The 21425-nt window shown below is 37.1% G+C and overlaps 1 protein-coding gene across 6 annotated transcripts in view; it reads right to left on the reverse strand.

The window, feature by feature from the left end:
- NR2C1 (nuclear receptor subfamily 2 group C member 1) overlaps nucleotides 1-21425 on the reverse strand; it is a 44671-nt gene that overhangs the window by 21509 nt on the left and 1737 nt on the right. The window contains exons 2-6 of one of the 6 annotated variants that reach the window (XM_055710742.1): nucleotides 13911-13971; nucleotides 8662-8769; nucleotides 3534-3764; nucleotides 1449-1556; nucleotides 33-114 (exon numbers count right to left, since the gene is read on the reverse strand). In XM_055710742.1, coding sequence (XP_055566717.1) covers nucleotides 33-114; nucleotides 1449-1556; nucleotides 3534-3764; nucleotides 8662-8769; nucleotides 13911-13964 — 583 coding nt within the window. In that variant the 5' untranslated portion in view covers nucleotides 13965-13971. The remainder of the gene's footprint in view (nucleotides 1-32; nucleotides 115-1448; nucleotides 1557-3533; nucleotides 3765-8661; nucleotides 8770-13910; nucleotides 13972-21425) is intronic. The other 5 variants (XM_055710743.1, XM_055710744.1, XM_055710745.1 and 2 more) reach the window with 5 other exon arrangements.

Consider the following 21425-nt stretch of genomic DNA (forward strand, 5'->3'; position numbering starts at 1 on the left):
TTAAAAAAAAAGAAAAAGAAGACAGTAAATACCTGATGCCTTGTCTCCACATACAACACACAGATCAAAGACTTTATTTAGGCCCTGTTCACTGGGGGAGTTGTCTGTAAATATCTGGAAAAAAGTGTGAAACAATTTAATTTTTCTTACCATCAAGAAAGATTAAAATATATCTCATGCTTGTGTTTTTTCTCTAAGATAGGGACCAAATCTACAAAATATAAGGTTTTCTTGACTACATTTTACAGTCTTCATCGACACAAAGGAGCCACCTGCTGTGCCACTGTGCTCCTTTTCAAGATGGAACAAAAGTTTTCCTTGTAATACTTCTGAACAGAACTCAAGATTTCATTTATCTAAATACTACTTCTGCAAAATGGAGACATTTTTAAAAACATTTAGCATTTGCATACTCTTACCTTTTGTTCAATTTTGTATTTATATCCTAAAGACTTGTTCATAGCACAAGAGACTGAAGCATTAAACAGACGGACCAAAAAAATCCCTTGTAAAGGCTACTGTATCTACGTTCTGGTTTATTCACTCATTTTTTTATAATACACATAAATAGTGGAGCAACAGAAAACATACTCTGGACACTACCATTAACTATCAAGTGGTATATAGTTTGGCTTTCAGTAACAGTTTGACATTAATACAGTATTCTTATCTTGTCTCATTCATTTATCGCTGGTACCTGTAAAGCTTCATTAAGCACACATTAAAACCCCTGCAGTGCAGGGTAGGTGCTACTGCCTTCCATTTGATCTATAAAAACTCTATCCCACTGCGACATAAATAAAGCACAGCAAAAATTCCACGTAAAAAAGGAACACACATATCACAAGTAACAACCAAATATCATCTTGACAATTATGTAAAACAGAAAAAAAAATCATTATTCCCGTTAAAGAGATTACAGTTTAGAAGTTTTAAGAGTTTCTAACTTGTACTGTGCCTTAATGGGAAATCAGACTCATGCTTGCCTTGCATATTCAAAACAGGACCTCTGATAAAAAGAAAGACAACTTACTGAAAGAAAGTACAGTACCTGCTATGGAAAAAATTAAGAAATTGCTTTTTTAGAAAGTTTGGAAGATAACATAGACAACATATATGCGAAGGTTTAACAAGCATACTTCTTTCTAGTTAGCCTTTGCTAACAGTATTGTCTCAGAGATCCACCTGTTTTCTTTTAATAAAACATCTTTTTAAGAAAAATAATATTGATGAGTTAAAAAACATTAACCTTTCCTTCCTAATTTTCATTATTAACATCATATATTTTTCATGGTATTATACTACATATATATATATATATCAACAAATTCTAAGTCCTTCCATAAATGAAACCTGCACAAAAATGGGAAGTTCCACATAAGGAAGGACTACAGAATTGGGCCCATGAGGAGATAAAAATCCAAGACTTAGAGAGCTCATCAACTGACCTTGAACATGAGGAATAAAAATTGATTATTCAGACGAAGAAGAGCCACTGAAAGTACAATTGATGAGGGGACAGAGGGCCTTGCCAAATAAGTCAATGTAAAGATAAGCTGCAATAAAAGAGATGTTTTTTACATAGCAAATGAATGGGCATTTCAAGTGAAGGCTACAGAAGAACAACAAAAAAGGTGAAACTGCAGATGAAAAGATCATTTAGGGAGAAAATATGAAAGATCCCAAAGAGGATGCAGTTGAACAGCAAATGAACAGTACTCTCTATTTTATGAACTTTAAGTGGAAAAAAGAAATCGCTACCCATACATATATACTGACAATCAAACAATCTAACTAAAGTGACAAAATAATCTGTTGCCTCTCAAACTAACCTATTTTGCCCAAATTGTATAATCAGAGTTTCAATTTTTTTGTCCAGACTTCCTCTGTTCTTGAATTTTGCCTTTTAAACCAGTGTGGCACATTTCTCATCTCTTAAGTTGTCTTTGAAAATAATTTTTTAGATGGAGTACTTCAAATCATATCCCACTAGCGTATACTTTTGTTGAGGTTTACCTAAAATACAAAGTGTATGATACCACTAAACATGCTTAAATGCCTCTCAATAGGATTGGCTTTTGCTACTGCTCCCCTATTAATAGCAAGCAAATTTTCTTGAGCAAAAAACGTATGTCCATTTGCAAAGATTTCTAAGTTTCAAAAAAAAAAAAAATGTAATACATAATACACAGATGTGTTTCAAGCTTACACAATATGTAAGTAGCGAATCAAGAGTAGTGGACAAGGTCTCAGAAGAGCACAAACTAAAAAGATCAGGGGTCTTCAGTTGAAAAGAGATTACTTGAAAGAGGACATAATAGTGACTTATAAAAACAACAGAACCTTTATAGCTGTTTCTTGTAGTGCAATAGACACCTAATTTAATACTTATTTCAGAAGATCAACTAAAGTGTTCTTTGCACAACACACAATTACACTACACGATATTATACAAACCAAAGTATATATGTTCTATATAAATAACAAAAGTTTTTTACACTTTAGTGTCAGCTATCAAATATGATGGTCTCATTGCAGTCTCCAAGTCAGGAGGTTGCTCTAAATCAGCAGCAAATGGAAGTGAAAGGATATGCTTAGAAGGATCATTATTCACTTGTCCAGTTTTTGGTATTTTTCCTTAAGCAACTGTTTCTGGCCATTGTTTAAGTGTAAGATACTGGACTAAATGGACTGTAGCTATCCTAATGTTTTTTGCTCACCTACCACACTGATGTGTTTTAACAGCAGCCTAAATGTACATGGGTAAACAACACGCAATAACTATGCTTTAGCTGGAGCCCAGTAATCTCCTGCTTCACGCTGAAGGAGCTCACATCTCCCAAGTCTTGGTGCATGTTATTCACATCAGTGCCATCCCATTCTTTCCAGGTGATGATACGGGGCTGAAAGCTTGGCAGTTGGAGGGTGACGACTAAGGAAGCGGCACATGGGAGTAATGTGCACTGGGGACCAGTTTAGGGAGTTACACCCCTGGCTAGTTACAATCTCACCTTAGCAAACCCAAAATCTTTAGTGGTGTTTTTCCATCCCCACAGAGTCATGTACTTCCCTACTCAACAGTCTCTCTGTGAAACTACCTTGGAGTACAGTTCACACAGCTGAACATAGTTAGAACAGTGTACAAAAAGGAAAACAAGCAGCAGGGGACGTTAAATGATAAAGACAATGGAGAAAAGAGTATGCTTTTTAACAATACACAAAACCACACAGAGAGTCAATGAAGCAGAAATAAAGGAGTGTTGTATGGCAGCAGCTGGAAATGGCAATAAAAATAGCAGTATTCTTTCTAATGTCATGAGCCAGGATATAAATTCTAAAAGCAAGAAATTTAGAAAAAAAAAGTTTTCTTCATAATTTCTAAGTTTCCATGCTGAGTCCTAGTGCAAGGAAAAGGATACCGTTACAAAAAAAAAACCTCAAAAAAGGAGAACCCAGACAGACATATTTGGAAACAAAACCATCTCTTCTTATCCCATTTGAACGAAAATTATGAAATAAAGTGGATTATCTACCTGGATGTGTTGTGCAGATATATCAGGGGATGCAAAAAACAGTTGGTTGACACCTGCAGCATCTGGAGTTGCTAGGATAACTTTTCCTGGAGTGGAATCTTGTCTGGCAAGGATCACCTTGCTTGGGGTAGAGCCATCATGATTTGTTAAGATGAACTGCTTGCCTGCTGAGCTCTGATCAAGTGCTGTAACAATCTGAATCTTCTGGCCCGTCTGCTGATCTGTGACAATCTAATAATACATTTATCTCAAATTGTTACGGTAATTTAAGTTGACCTTTGTGGCCCAATCTGGGCACTTGAAGAAAAAGGGAATTTTGCCTTTGGCACTTGTGAAGCAGGATTGTCTTCCCCTTTGTCACACAAGAGTAAAGTAAACTCAGGCGAAACCTTGGACTTTCACTGTATTTGAAACACATTTCAATCGAGGGTATTTGAAGTCAAAATCTGAGTTCATACTCAAGTTTTACAATTAGCCCATGCTTTTACAACACTACTGAAACCCTTGATAACTGTGGCATCCAGAATTCAATGTATGTCTGTAGCTCAGCCCTAGGACCTGTCAGGTTATGAGAAATTTTAACTCTTCAATTCACTGCATACCACATGAAGTGCTTAGCACCTCCCAGGTTTGGCTGCTTAACAAAAAACTTCTTAGAAACACAAATGTAGACTTCCAAGTGAAAAAAGCAAGCATCAAACAGCAAGAAAAGCAATAATCTTGTTGCCCCTGTATAGACATTTTAGGCTTCATTTTGTGGGGGGCTTTTTTTGTTACATATATATTCCTAAATAAAATAAGTAAACCAGAATTTCTCTCCCTGCCACCTTTTTCCTTTTTTTAAAGTAAAAAGTTATTTTCATGTTTCATTTCATGACCAACAGACCCACAGACTGGTTTTTTCCATTTTATCCTATTGTCAAGCACAAATACAGCAGAATTTTATTGAATAATCCTCCACTGACCACATTTTTTTTGCCAAATTCGTCAGAAGATCATAATCCTCAGAAAAAATAATCAGGATTCTGTGTATCTTCCATTATAAATCTCACTTTTAGTCACCTCCTGCCTTTCTCCATCAAAATGCCTATAGGGAAAACTGGTTTATTCTGGAGACTGAGGGAACTCATCCCACAGAGACTGTCTCCTGCAAACTATTTTTGAATCACAGATCAAAAAAACAGGTCCTTTTTTTTCTTCTTAACCTATAACCAAACATTTATGTCCATCTATCCATCCCTAACATTTATATGGCTATAATTACTGATTAAATTATTTATGTCATGGTCTAACACTTATAACTAGTTTCATGCAATTAAAGCAGCAAGATTCATTATATTTTCTAGGTGGAGAACAGGGGCACTGAGACACTGAACTTCACACAAGTGTTTATCAACTTTGCTATTGCACCTTCACAACTAGCTTGTTATTTTCTCTAAACATTCAATACACCTAAGTTTGTTTCAAAAACCTATGTATATAGCTTACATTTTAAAAATATAATAATTCATATCTCTCGCTGCTTGAGTATCTAATTTCAGCAATTATAAATCAATATTGGCACTTTAAAATATTCAGAAGCTGTGAGTTTCAAAATAGATAAAAGGAATACGTTTCCTTCAGGAGTGGCCTTTTGCTATTAACATGTTAATGGATCAAATTTCAGGTTTTTTCTCTGCAAAACACAATTAAAAGCTTGTTTAAGAGAGAAGTCCAGGGAAGACAATAAAATTCCAGACACTAAAGATATAAGAAAAGAATATAAATTATTATGACATTTGAGGTGTCGGGTGGGAAGACAATACAAAAACCCCAATAGTTACCACAACGATTAATACAGGGTTCTCCATTCAGTCTTCTCAAACATCCACATGCCTGGTACCACAAATGACTACAGAAGTCCCTTTTTTCTCCTTTCATTTCCTTTATGTTGGTTCCATATTCTTAAGGTGGCAAACTTTCTTGCCCTTTTAATTCCCTTACTTGCTTAACTTTCTCCTTCCATTCCATTTTTCTTCATTCACAGCCTTTATTTCTCCTGTGTCATTTCTGACTATTTTCAAAGTAGCTGATGCTCCCTTCCCTTTCTCTGCAAACACACGCCATTTATTGGGATTAGAAATCCACTGCACGTTACCCTCAACAGGGTGCATACACATACAAAAGCCAAACACAGAATATTGTGGTTTCTTGAATTTCCAGACCTGCTGTTCGAAAGACACTCTGAGTTAAAATTTGTCTCCCTATCAAACCCTGTAAGTGCAACTAGGTTACATCAAAAAAGGTGTATATATATACTTGATCTAGTTAGGTTTATACGAAGTATAGTATAAAACTAACTCAAAATCCAGCATGTCCCAAACAGTGAAGATACGAACTCGTATTAAAGTTGAAATTATTTTTTGGATGTATATGCTAAATTACCTTTTTTCCTATTGTAGTCCAGCCCCATAATTTAAAAAAGGTATGTATTTGTAGATAAATATGGCAGGACAGCAGGCAAAAGAATCATTGCTACTTCCCACAATTCCCCTCCCATTTAACACATCGTGTTCTGATTCTTCAAATGGCTTCCTGCAATTCTAGGAGGATACCTAAATATGTAGTTTCCACTACATGATATAGTAGGTATAGCGTTAATGTTAATATCCATACAAAGCTATTCAATCTGCAGAAATGGTTTCTGCACCTGTCAAGGATTTGACAACTGACAGAGGCATCAGAGAAAGCGTTTTAAATAACTAAGCACAATCTGTCTGCAGCTGACCTCTTATGGCCATATACCTGCAAAAATTTCACCTAAATTACAACAGGACTCTGAAAAGTGGTGCAGTTCACCAAAGTGTAACAACTGGCAGTACCTAAACACTGAGATAAGAGAAAAAAATAATCGGAAAGAAAAAGAAAACCACTTCTCAATGGAATCCCATCAGGGCTCAGTGACAACACATTGTGTTTCTTAATATACCTGAAACTCAACATCGCTGAAGGGATAATGTTATAAAATATATGAATATATATAACATTAAGATATTAGTTCATGATTGTCTGCTTAAAAACACTTCTCCCATGTATTTTATTTAAGCACCCTGACAATAATGGAGGATAGTATTTCCCTTTATTGCTTTTAAGCCTTGTCTGTTAACAAGTTTTTAATTCCATTTGAATAACATTTCAGTAAATTAAATACCTCAATAATTCTGTGTTCCTGTTTTAGAAAAAAAAATTAGAAAGTGGCTGAACACAGAGGACTCATCCACTTGTTTATAATAAAGCTGCTTTTGAACAGAAATGTCTGTAACAACAAATGTGACATTCAACTTTTATCCTAGAGAAATGTGAGCCTTCCCTAAAAAGGTTGACTACTGAAGCATGTTTTAAAGAACATTTTACTGAGGATTTTGTATTTAAAGATTTCAGATAATTATTTACGTGCATTTAACAATAAAAAAGGAAAAAATATTGATTGAAAATATAAACTCAAAACTAATCAATTTAACATATATTTTGAACATTGCACTGAGATGTATTTGCTCCTACAAACTACTTTATTCTTCACATAAATTCTGCTTTGAGGAACGTTTTCATTACTAAGTTCTACCTCATATCTAATTTATTATTATTGATATTGGTGAGATGTTTGTAGATGTCTGTTGCAGGAGGGACGCCATTTGAATGTGTGTTGTTCCCCACATATCAAGAGACAACCATCGCCCCAGAGCGCTTACCATCCATTTTGAAGCAAGAATCTATGAGCATGGCGAAAAGGACAAGGAACAAAGTAGCTGGGTTAGAAACAAGTGATCTCCCAGCTACACGAGACAATTAAAATCTATGTAACGGTCCCTGTCCCTCGAAATACAATTCTTCTATGTTCATCATATTTGCAGTAATTACAGTGCCTAACCAAAAGTAGTTCTCCCCCCACAAAAAAGCTGGCACAGAAGGGTTAGAAGTCTGCCACTGGCTTTGAACCAACAGAACTGTCCCGCTGTTCATCATACAGGCTCATGGGTTTATATGCCATCATCCCACATTCAGACCCTGATGCTGAAATTACCTTAAATGGCTTCACACTACAGGGACATTATAGCACACAGGTATTGACAATGAAAACAGAGAATGAAGAGATGGCGGTTAGTTGATTAACATAAATTAGTTAATAAAAGGAACAGCTGTACACAAAGTGTAGAAAAGGAGTGGAGGTACCTGAAAGAATAAAGATCTACTGGGTTGACAACACTGGTACCATGACTAAAGCACAGGTAGGGGATGATAAAAAAACCCAGAAGATTGTATATGGGGGGGCAGCTGTGAAGAGTCTTGGAAGGCGGAAGAAAAAACTGCACAGAAAATGTTGAAGACTGAAGCCAGCAAAAGAAAAATCAGCCAAGTTTACACTATCAGCTGGCTTGCTTAAATTAGTGCTTTTGTATGCAACAAATTATACCTGAGATTATTTAAAAATGTATTCTGCTGTTGATATTTTTCTCTAGGATGAAACTGAAAAATGAAACGTTTGCAAGGACTTGCATTGACTTTCAAGGGATAAAATATAAAATTCCATTCCCAAATCCTTCTAATCTCCATCTATGTTGATTTAACTACCTACATTGCTAAAAGCTTCATACCTTCACTTAATTGAGATTATTACCTGGCCAGGCTATGAATTAGTTTAGCAGGACATGTCACGTTGGTTGGGAAAACCAAAAATCAGTACCCTTCTCAGACATTGTTGCCTTGCACTTTTTCATGACTTGTATCAGGGACACAATGCAGTATCTCCCTCCCTCCCTGCTTCCAAATGTAGAAATATTCCAACAATTCAGCTGAATTACAAAATCTAAAAATTATCCAGCTTTTAAAAAGCAGTATCATTACAGTACTGGGGAAAAGTCTTTTTCTGTTCAGTGGTTGTAATTTTTTGTTATCTTAAAATTTTTAAGAGAAAAAAAAAGGCAGGGGGGGAACGATGTTTTACCCCTGTTTATATAGAAATGGTCTCTGCCACCCAGGGCTGAATATTTACATTCAATCAAATAATATGACACAAAAAAAGAATTGTATGTGAAAACTGGCAAAAATAAATAGTTCATCTCTGCTTTAAAATATATCAGATGAAGCATACCTGTATACGTTGTGGTAAAGAGAGGCCTGAATCTGCAGGGAAAATCTGTATTCGTTGTGCTGTCCCATCCATTAGTGTTTGTGTACCACCTCCCTGGGAATGGGTAATCTAGAAAGAAGAAACAAACATAATGGATTGACAACGGATAATACTACCTTAAGGATGGATACACTACCTTAATGGATGAAACCTTAAGTTTTCACCAGCTTCTGTTTTCCCTGCACAAGTCTGTGGAAAGTCTGATACCCTTACTCTAGTTAGAAAACTGTTTGTTTCACTGTTTTAAACCCATTTTGAAAACCTTCCAATCCGAAATTTAGAAACATGTTAAGTAAAACAATTCAGTGTTGACAAGTCCATGTAAGTTAACCAGACCGAGTATTTATTACTGTCGATATTCACAAGACACAGTACCTTTCATCATAGCTGTGCTACATTTACACTAAAATAACTTTTACCTCAATGGCTTACTTAAAATGACAAAAGAATTTTTGGTGTGGAAACACAGCAATTTGCCTTTTCTCTTCTGTTTTTCTGTTAAAACAGCAAAACCAGAACAACAGAATTCTATAGTGGGGAACTATCAAGAAAGTTAGAGAAAATTAGTGAAATGCATGAAGTTGGCAAGCAGTGTATCTTAAAACAAATTTAAATCTCTGTGTGAATGCTCTCAGGCACAATTTGTAGTAGTGTTTTAACAATTATCTAAAAATTCGTCACATGCTGTAGCCAAAAGGTATATGGGGGAAGGTATTATTCATTACATTACTTGTCAACAAAATTTAAGAAGTACAGCTACTATTTACAGAGGCTTGATCAAAAAGGCTGGACTTTGTGTAGTACAAAAGTCGTCTGTCTTCACAGAGTTTACAAATACCTTCAAAGTGAAATTTTTGTCTTAAATTCCCAAGTAACTCCCCAAACATTTTGCAGTTCAAAAACTCTGGAACATCCTGCAATTCTGTATTAACAATTCCCAGTATTTACATCATTATAAAAATGATTGTCTTAAGCTGCCACCGCACCCCCCTTAGGAATTAATATAGAGAATATGTATCTGTATTGCAGGAAAGGTCTGTTTCGTAACAGGTTGAGGGCTTTTTCATTCCTTCTGGATCAGCTTCCTGATTTTGCAACCATACCACCAGGTAAATGCTAGTACCAGCAGAAGGAAGCAGGCATGAACACACAGCTGGAAAGGAGTATGAGAAGGGGAAGAAGCAGTGGGTAAGGCTTCACCTTACAGCAGAAATACAAGCTCCCTCCAGCCTAAGCTGATTTTGAAATTTGACCTGAAAAGGCATAACTTTTGGTACCAGTCTCAGCTCTTACAACCTACTAGCTCTTATCTCTTCAGCTTGGTAGGTAAAACTGGTTGGTTAGTCATTCAGTGATCTGGAATAGGACAGCGATGCAGGTTAAAAAGCAGACAAAGAATATTCTTTCCATAATTCAAACCTTCAATCTAGATCTCCAGAATGCTCAAAAGCAGAGCATCAGAGCAAATTAAAGAGTAGGATTAAGCTTCTGGGAGGGATGCTTAAACTGCCAGCACCATCAAAAGAAGAGCTTGTCAAACTACTGTCCAAGCCATTTTCAAACACTGCTTTCTAAAAATATCCCATTTTTCATGAGAATGAATACTTTCAATATTCAAACAATTCATCCACTTCTTTGCTTAAGTAAAGGACAAAGAAATGTTCATTATATAGCAATATTTACTGTTTGGAAGAGGTACTTTCAAGCACTAAAATTCTCCATCAGCCTCTCAAATGTGGTGGTGGTAATGATTTATAGGGGATTGGAGTTTTATGTGGTTTTTATCTTTGCTTTACAAAATAGGCTACATATTCCAGGACTGTTCTATGTATGCTCCCTTAAAATGTCATAATCTACATGCTGTCCAAGGTAAAACCGCTCTTCATCCCCACAAAATGTCAGCTTGACAGTTTTACTTCTATACAGAATACAGGGGTTTTATTGCAGTTTAAAAAAATAAAACTGGTAAGAATAAGTGCAATATTTGTTAAAATTTTATTTTGTATGCATATAACAGACTCTGTTTCAACAAATACAAAACTTTCTTCTGTTACTGTTACCCGGCAGGGCTATCGAAACAAACCACCATATACTTGGTGTACCCAACCACAGATTAAAGAAAGCAAATTGCTCCAGGCTCTTTACAGACAGCTTCCCTACATGAATCAAGAAATGTGATTGTGATGTAGAAACATGAATTATTTCACACTTGGCAAAAGATGATTAGCAGTTGGCAGAATTTGAGAACAGATATAACTTTGCCTATGTGGAGCATAGTGCAGTATTTAAATTCCTTTTTTTTTTTAGTTTTGATCTTATGCAAAAAAGCCCTAAATTAACAAAAACACATTTGTGATAATCATAAAATCATCTGCCGTAACTTTGTTTTGAAATGCTTCATGAACAAGAAATAATATTATAAAGAAATCAAAACCTATGACACAGAACACTTTTGATGATTATTTCAATGAGACACAGAAGCAGTATCCGTTCTGCTCAGAAAAGGGACATCTGCCTTTTTCCTTTCACATTCTACTGTCCTGGTTTCACAGCTGGGATACTGTTAATCTTCTTCTTAGTAACTGGTCCAATGCTGTGTTTTGGATTTAGTATGACGATCATGTTGATAACACACTGATTTTTCAGATGTTGCTAAGTAGTGTATACACCAAGTCAAGGACTTTTCAGCTTCTCAGGCCTGCCAGTGACAAAGCTGGAGGGGCACAAGAAGTTGGGAGGGGACACAGCCAGGACAGCTCACCTGGACTGACCAAAGTGCTTGTCCATTCCATATGACATCATGCTCAGCATATAAACTGGAAGGAGGTGGCCCGGGAGGATCGCTGCTTGGGGACTGGCTGGGCATCAGTCAGTGGGTGGTGAGCAACTGTACTGTGTATCATTTGGATGGGTTTACTTCCCCCCTTGAGTTTTATTTCTCTTTCTTTTTCTGTTATCTCCTTTTTCATTACTGTTATTAGTAGTACTGTATTTTTCTCTATTTCAATTATTAAACTGTTCTTATCTCAACCCACAGGTTTTACCTTTTTTTCCAGTTCTCCTCCCCATCCCACTGGGAGTGGTGGGGTGAGCAAGCAGCTGTGTGGTACTTAGTTGTTGGCTGGGGTTAAACCATGACATCTACTCATGTAAATTTTTCTTGTAAATTCAATTAAAACTATTTCAACATTCCAAAGAATTACAAATGCTAGCAAAAATACTGCTTGAAGTTCCACAGGCCTTAAACTATGGATTTTAATGCTTACATCAAACAAGAACACCACCAATTACAGCTGGCAGGTGACAGGTAGGTAGGAAGGAACGTAAAATGTTACACAAATGCCCGTGTAAGACCACTTTCCTTGCTGGCTCTACCTTTCAGGCAGTGCACTCGTGCATGGCATGACTTTTAACAGTAATTCTGGCTTCCAGAATCCCATGTTGCACTGCCCTGGGTGATGCTTTTCAATCCTTCTAACTAAGTGCCAGGTTCGGTTGCACCTTGTACCAGGTAAGGGAACTAACCCCAGATGGGGGAGAGAAGACCCTCCTCCACTATCCATAATTTTTTCCAGTTTTGTCCACCACACAATAACATAAAGAGCTTAGATAGCCACTTGGTCTCATGCTATGCTACTCTGGCTCAAGTGAGGACTGGAGAATGCTTAAGTCACACTGCTGCCAAATAAGATGTGACAGTCTTAGGCTCAGTAAAACCTTGCTGAAGGACAAATTCTAATCTACACTGCTGACAGAATGATATCCATGAGAACTGTACGGCTCTAGTTTCACCATGAACAGAAACAGCCAACAGTTCTCTGCAGTGTCGCACCTCCACTCCCTCCATCTTCTCCTCTGCTTTCTTTCGGGTCCCAGCCATCTCCTTTATGCTGGGTCCGGTACTCATTAGAGCCTTCTCAAACCCTAGTCAATGCCACTAACCTGGCAGAAAACCTTTACTTGTTTTCGCTGGGTTGGCTTGCTGTTAGCGTGGAAATTAAATAAGGTGAGAAACAGAAAAAGGACCTTCCTTCTCCCATGGCACTGAGATACTAAGTCAACTCAGTGTCTCATGGAATCACATTATGAAACAACCCCCAGAGAGGCTAAACATTATCACCACACCATCTTGTTTTCTGAGTGGAACATACACTTCAGCTAGCTTTGACTTAATTAAATTTGTAATTTAAAAAACAAACAAAAAAACAAAAAAACCCGCCCCACTCCAGGAATTACATTAACAAAACTACACTAGTAGTACACTAGACACATCATTCTCACCTACAAAGAGGACAAGTGAAAGAAAAACACCATACATTGCACAAATTAAAGTCCTTTGAGACAACCTTAGCAACACTCAGATGCTACAATAAAACCTGTAAGAATTTATACAGAATAGAATTAACTATCTTGCCCCCCACTCCAAATTTTCTATTTGAAATAAAGACTGAAAAGAACTAAAATTACTTGCAAAGTCAGTCCATGTGTAGATGAGAAACCAAGGGTGGATATTTCAAGCTAAAAAATACTATTTAAGATAATTAAGTTACTTCATCTAATTTAAAATGCTGATTTTAAATTGACTATACTATGATGAAACTTTATAGGTAAGTATGTATATGCTCTTATCCACACTCCCAAACAATCTGTGCATCTCTGGGAAGTTCTCTGGCTGCAGCACACAGATTCTGCACACAGGTTATCGAAAATGAAAACCAGAAGTTAGCAGAAACAAGGGATCAATCTTCCTTTTGACTTACACCAAACACCAGCAAACATTTTACAGTAAAGAGCATGGCAAACCTTTAGCAGCAAAACAAAAAATGACAACTGAAACAATTGCTTAACGGGAAAGTAAAAGCTATGTCCCAACGACTCAGTTGTAAATTTTGTAACTGGAAGTGAGCAAAGCAATTATACAACCAGATGGCTCTCTGAAGCCCAAAAACCAGAGCTGAACAGCTAGTCACATACTGGAAACACTGCCAGATTTTCCTTAGCTTCATTTCTGTGGGGCAAACTTTGGCAAAAAAGACTTTGCAGCATAACTTCAAAACGTACATAGAAGGTTCTTCCAGTCTTCCACAGGAGAGTTTCCAGAAGCTTTGGGTGTACTAAAAATTACTTTCTCTTGTGATTTTGGTTTTTACATACCAGTCTGTACATTTCACTACTCAATGTCTCTTAAATAGGACTCAAAATTTATGTACCTCTCCCATTTGCTGTTCAATAATTTGATGGGCCAGTTCCTCTATGGTTGCCATGAATTTCCTGTCAAAGAAAGGAAAGAAGATGCTTAACTTCTATAGCCTCAAAAGTAAAAATATCTTGGGGAAAATATAGTTCACGTAAGTATGTTCACAGTTGTCTGAAGGCGACAACCCTGCAGAATTTAAATTTGATTATACTATAAAAGTAATGATTTATTTTCTATTTGTAAACTTCTGTATCTTTTTACTAAAGTAACTCGCTTCCTATTTTTCCTCCTCTGCTTTCCCAAAGAGCAACAATACAATAAAATCCCTGTGCGAATGTAAGTGTATTACTGAATGACATCAGCAGGGACATAATTAATATCTTAAAAAAATTAGCTGTTTTTTCTTCTATTATGTAAACTTAAAAATTTAGCACATTTTACATGTTTTCTAAAGCTTCTTTTCCCAAGCTACTCCAGAAAACATTCCAAAAGGCTGAACTGTTTCACATGAAATGATGAATATATTCTAAGCTGGGATCTACTTGAAATTAGGAAATATTCCTTTAACAATTTAAAACAAGTCTTCATTTCTCAGTAAAGAAAAAGATGTAAGTTAACTATCCCCACACTCTGAGTTTTGATCTTCAATAGCTGGAAGTAATCTTGAAGGTCTTCTCATCTAATGTGAAACTTCCTAATTTAAGACATGCTTCTTATTTCCCCACGCTTGTCTAAACCATGCCACACACCTTCACAGCATCCATCAGGCAATGCAAGAGAAACACTTTTTATTGCTAGTATAGGAAAGGAGTAGATTGAGTCAAATAATTGATGGTTTCTTGCTTAAGAATGCTTTACTCTCAAATGGAATAAGACAGATCAAGATAAACCAAACTATCCAGATGCTAGTTGAAGACTACTAATTACATTTATATTTCCTTTCTGAAGGTATCTAAACCAATGAAAGGTAAGAGCTGGAATTCTAAGACAGACAAAAGAATAGCACATGAAAAAACTGCACTTTTAGAATCTTCTTTATAATGCACTACAATTAAAAGAACTGTAATATTACAGTTATATTATTACTCCAAGAAGAAGGAGAGCCAAAGCTCCTGTCAATTCTTCAAGCACAGAGTTGTTTGCAAACACTGGCCAACTACATCTTACCTCATTTATATCTCACTTTACATATGCCTGCAGAACTATTTTCTTCAGTCTCAGTGTCAACCAGTGAGTCTATAATTCCTTAGAGGAATTACTGCTTAATTGCTCTACTGGTTTCCCTTTTTCACACCAGACTTAAGATCCTTGCCTTTTACCATGAAGGTTTTGAAAACTGAAGGGGTAAGAAATGCTTTGTCACAGGACCACTTTGCTAGTAATACTGTTCACAGCTTATGCTTTCTCCCTTCTAAAATTTTCTGCAGAACCACCGTTAATATTGGAAACACTCTTTCTAAACCTCTATAAAACAAATACATAACCTTTCTTCAATTTGTCTTAAAGGAGACGTGTTGCTGACAACTATGTCAAAACTGACAACATTTAGACAGTCAACATTAGATCACCACCTCTCACACTGTTCAACATTCTGCTTTTGTAGCCTTGTATTCCCTTAATCTATGATGATCCATTTGTGTACTTTTTCATTAATGGCAAATTTCTGGCACCAGGAGAAAAAAACCCCACTTTCTCAGAACATATCCAACATAGTTCGGCTCCTTTTCTGTTGCTCTAGGTATTAGGTAAATATTAGCATCTGCATTATATATAATGCATATATTTAAATATATAATTATATGTATATAATTATACATAAATATTAGCATCTGCATTTATACTGATTAGACTTGCTTTACATGTCTAGTCATTGCATTTGTTCTCAAAGTTGTTTCTTGGATGCTTGACAGTATCACTTCCCGAACAACTGAAAAAAAAAGTAAGTCTTTCAAAAGCCTTTGAAAAAGAAACTCACAGAGACACAGATTTATATATCCATCTCTTTTCAAAACCTCAATCCCCCAATGCAAATTATTAGAAGCAGCATCTAAAAGCAGGCATTTTAACAAGAGACAGGCATTAGACTTCCTCCCTGTTAATTACAATGCATTTACTGCACCTCTCTTCAGTCTTCAGACTCAAACCAAAATGTAACCAGAATCTCTTTCTGTATGTAAATCCTATGCAAATATTGTTGGTTTATGCCCCTAGTAAATGAGTCAGTGAGCCTTCTCGGCAGAAGAGGTCAGAATTATTTTTAAACACATCATTATCACCAGTGTTAGCCCAAATGTGTTGGTATTGAACCTGCCATCCTTGCCAATGGTTTTCCATCACTCTAGATAAGCACTCCATGAGCTACCATGTCAGTGGAAAACTTCCATTAGCTTGCATTAATTCAACCACACCACTTTTTGCTCAGTTTTTCTGTGCCAGAGTTTTCCCCAATGTTTTACTCTAAGTAACTTAGTTAAGACTTTTTAAATTGTTTTTTGCTTACTTCAACTGCAATGGGTTAGAAAACATTCCCACAAGAAAGGCCAGCAGATGTGAGGGCTGGCAATCAGAAGCACTAACCCCTCCACTAGTACAATTATACCCAGAAGACATTGATGTTTTTAACTCAAGCCCTTCTCCAGGGACCACAGTTACACAACTTTAATTGTCCTAGTAGGAAGTTCCTACCAATAAAATTTCAAAATATTATACCAGTGTAGACTAAGGACTTTAAAAGCAGTAGCAGGAAGAATATTTCTTTATGTTTGGACTCTCCATTTGATATAAATGGTAATGTCTCTTGTTCTGTTGGTATAGCTGCCCCACTATTAAGTACCTTGATTCCGATTTAAAACCCCTTAAATGAGTTAAGAACAAACCATGTCAGTACGAAGACACAACACAAGAAAATTCTGTCCACACCAGAGATCTTCAGTTTACTTTTTTAAAAAAAGTCATAACCCTGACCAGCATAGTTTTACTGGTGCAAAAACAATGCCTGTAAAATTTGAGTAGTTTAACTTACCCTGCTGGCACTGTCAAACCAGTTTGACACTGTCTATGGAATGCATAATGATTCTGGTAATGACCATGTATATGTATGGAATGTGTGCAAATACAGGGGTCTTTCCTAGATTAAATCCACCTGTAGAAGATCAGATGCACATTTAAACTAAGGTGCATAAGAACTTTCTAGATACTTTTGAGGTACAGGCACGTTAACTAGTTATGACTGTGTAAGTTACTGTGAACTTTCTGTTCTTTTACAGCAGTAAAGACAAATATAGAAAGATCAACATGACTTCCTAGGAAAGCTACTGCCTCTTAGAGGCAACTGTCTTAATCTCTCTATCTAGTCATACTGCTTCAGTGGTAAATTATTTCAACAGATCTCAGAAAATGAACTAAGGATACACTACTTTAGCTCAGGTCATCAAACTGGGCTCACAGCTGCTCTATACCTTAAAATGGAAGCTAGTCCTCATGTCCATTCTCAAACTCATCATGTACTATTAAGAATTCAGCATAACCTGTGCCAAACTTGTTTAGTAAATATCTACATGTAAAATAGAAAGCACTTAATCCCTCTATGATTAGAGGCGCCTGTCAGGGGGTTGTGTTACTTGTTTGAAGCACAAAGATGTCTTTATATTTAGAACAGCATTATGCAATGCTTTATAGATAATAAATTAAGCCAAGGAATCCAAACACATTAGTGAAACAAGTGACACTACTCAATGCTCCATACAAGAAAAGCCCAATGAACACAGCAAGCTAAATGTGCTATTCTTGTATTATTGTTCTATAAGCCATATTGCTCAAGATGGTAGAACAGTTGACAGACTTAAAGGAGTAACATTCTCTTTATCAATGAACTACAGAATATTTATGTGACTCTTGACACCCAGTTAGATACTGCTTATTAAATTTACATTACATCAAGATTTAGAGAGTACATATGTAAGAGACAGATAACAGGAAAATGAAGCAGCTAAACCTGCAGGCAAGCAAGGAATGAAATGCTTATAAAAGCATAAGGGAATAATTAAAAAGCACACAGCAATATAGGAAGAGATGCATTTGCAGGCATGCCTGCACAATTAATTTAGAATCAATGCTCTCATTGCTTTTTTTGTGTAAGTGAGTGCTACAATGGGAGTAGAGATGAGAAAACAGAATTGCTAGGATAAGTTTTCAGGAGACTTAAATCATTCTTACAGCTTGGGCCACCAAAGGGACAGTCTCACTTTTAGCCCTGGGCTCCTGCTGCTTTTAGCATGCCATCTCTAAAACATGCCTGAACAGTTACAGAGCTGATTGAATTCATCAGCCCCACAACAGCTGGGGAAAGGAAGGAGGAGGCAAGGTAAGGGGGGCTGTCTGCAAGCTGAGCCCACTCACATGAATACTGGCTACACATGAGAGCTAGGTAAGGAGACAGCCATTCAATGAGGTCAAGCTGCCCTGTGTAATGTCAGTCATGGCCTGCATCTCCACATGTGGCTTGCAAAATCCTGCACTGCTATAGGAAGAAAAAACTCCAAACTGGTTCCCTGCACCAGAGCTGAAGCTGCACAATGAACCAGACCAGGAAGCTCATCTGACCAGAGGCTTCCCCCTTCACTGACCAGGTTCAACCACGTCTGTTCTCCTATCTGGCACACAAAGATTATGCTAACACAGCATAGTGAGTGCAAACCCCTCTTCCCAAACACACCAAGGCATTATAACCACTATGGGTGCAAGTACAGCACTTCATGAAGAGGTAGCCTACCTGAGGCTACCCCTAACTCCTGGCTCACAGCTTTGTCCCCTTCTGCTCCCCAACCTTGTGGTTGTATAGCTGCAAGGTAAACTCACCTAAATTTATTCACTCTGCAGCTAACAACTGCTATTTGTAACAAGAAAAGCAGGTAGAAGGAGAAATAAGACCATTACTTTTGGAAAAAAGTCCACAGTGTTACATCAGCTTATGTGTAACACCAAATTGCCCATACAGGTGCGGTGTCAGGTGACTGCTCAGAGTATTCACTGAACTACGGCCACAGACAAGGTAGCAGATACGTGAATATACAATATGGAAAGGACTTGCAAACCTATTCAACAGTGCTATTAATAACTCTCCCCTTACAACTTAGATGTACCCTTACAACTTAGATGTACCCATATCCACAGAAACTTCCTTCAGAAAAAAAAATCCTGTTTCACACACATCCTTCCAGTAAATCACTGTTGACATTGTTTCAGATAAAAATATCCCTTTATAAATATCATCACCCACATGTTCCTCGATTTTTTTCCTTTACCAACACCACAGGATTAGATTTTGTTAGAAGGTGTGTGGGTTTGGTTTGTGTTTTTTTTTAAATTCCTATAAACATGTATGTAAAACACTAGTGAAGAAATACTCAGATTAAGTCAGTCAAGAGTGAAAGCATTAGTCATGTTGACACACTGTCCTGCTAACACTTCAAAACAAACATACTACCAAAATAAATGGAGCAGTTTTCATACCACAAAGTTACTGCTAAGCTATAAACAGCAACCTCAACCCATCTGGAATGAAATAACCATTAATTATTGCTAATATGACAATAGCAGAGGGTTTGGCTTCAGTATTTTGGTGGTTTATGCTTTTCAAGTTTCTAGTTTAACTTCCTACAAAAGCAGTCAAATACTTAGCTTAGCCCAGCCTGTCCTACTATCAAGTTGAGCAACAGTAATTTAAGTTAAACAAATTTGAACAGCCTTTCAGAGAAGGCCAAACCAACAAAATCTAAATATTGATAAAGAAAGGCAGTTCTCAGACCATGATTTTCAGGAAGGAACATTCTTCATCACAAAGTCTGCACCACTGCATCCTAAGATATATAGGACTCACCCAGAAAGCACAAGCAACCTCCTGGTCTCAGAGAATTGGAAATTAACGAGTTTGATTCTTCAGAAGAAAAATCCTTTGTTGCTTTAAGAGTTTGGTGAGTGCTATCTAACACAGCAATCTCCAGAATCAAAAGCTGCTGACTGAAGGCTAAGAATACAGACAGATCTGCATACACAAGCATAAGAATTTGATTAACTGCACCTTTGCAGTTTTATCCATTATTCTCACAATGATGAAATTCTGTTTTGCAGCAGCTTACCTTATGCAAATAACATACAGGCGCAAGTTTTAAGCGCTAAAAGCAGCTTGAAATGGCACTGAGGTAAAAATATGAGGACTTTACCAGCAAGTCACTTAGGTATTGTTTAATTCTCTCTGATGGTCACTATTGGGTTGCATGCTGCAGCCTGGTGTAACAAAAAAAATATATGCAGACAGCTGTGCCAGCCAGAGCCTGCAGTCCCCCCACCCACCACAGCTGCTTGCCACCTCCTCACAGTGAATGTTAATACTCCATGGGTCTGGGAGAGCAGACACTCACATGAGAGCTCCCTGACCTGTATCAACCAAAATAACTCAGGTTAGCAAAGCTTACCATTAAAACTGCTTAAGCTAGTATGGCTGCTGAAGTAGGAAAGGCACACATACCCTCTGCCAGCTGCAGCACTGCGAGCTGAGATCCACGCTTTGTCCACCAGCAGAACAAACATACAAGTTAAAGATTTGGCACTGCTCTATTCCTTCTACACAGTTAAGGTCCCTACTTTAAGCAAGGGGTGCTGGTTTTTTCCAGGGTTTTTTGACCCAGACATTAGACACAGGTTAACTTCATTCAGGGGGACTACTTTCCTTCACAAACTGCAAGGGAACTCCAGCAATTTCACTGGCTGCACAAACTTTAATTGCATCATATGAGCACGCAATAGATCAAAATGGAAATTGAGTATCAGCATAGGGAACAAGCAAACTAATCTACCAGTATAAATATTTAGATTTCACATTACAGATGAAAGCCAGCTTTCACTGGATGAGCACATCAGCTTTAAGCATTCTGTAGTTATATTTCACATGTGATTTATTCAACTGCATGCTACAGTATCAGTGAAGGGTTTTGTTTGGGTTTGGCTCCCTGTACCCCACCACCCCCACCACCCTCCCCCAACTTTAATAACATAATACAATCATTAAATAATTCATGTTGAAATGTACTTCTGGATGTTGTCTGGTCCAACCCCTTTTCCCCCAAAACAGTCAGCTTCAGAGTTACACACATTGTTTAGGGCTTTGTCTTCAGAGGCTAAGAAGCTTGATCAGAAAAATCAAGATAGACTTTATTTAAACAAACAAACAACCACCCACCACATAGCCTGGGCCATGGCTATTCTTAAAGATATCAGAATTTCCACCAACAATTCACAAGAAAAATACAACCAGCAAGAAAAAAAACAGAAATAAGAATTAAGGGAGAAAGTTTAAGCTAGTTAATCTACTGCAAGCTCTTTTCTGTAATAAGCCTCTTGATCTGCTGTTGCAGAATGCAACAGACTTCACAACGGTGTGGTCAATCATCCAGCTAGAACAGTCTGCGTGAACTGCAGAAGCAGCTGAGACCAGTACTGATGTCAGTTGTGTTCATTATATTACCATGCA

The sequence above is a fragment of the Falco cherrug genome, chromosome 5 (assembly GCF_023634085.1).
Source record: "Falco cherrug isolate bFalChe1 chromosome 5, bFalChe1.pri, whole genome shotgun sequence".
NCBI lineage: Eukaryota > Metazoa > Chordata > Aves > Falconiformes > Falconidae > Falco > Falco cherrug.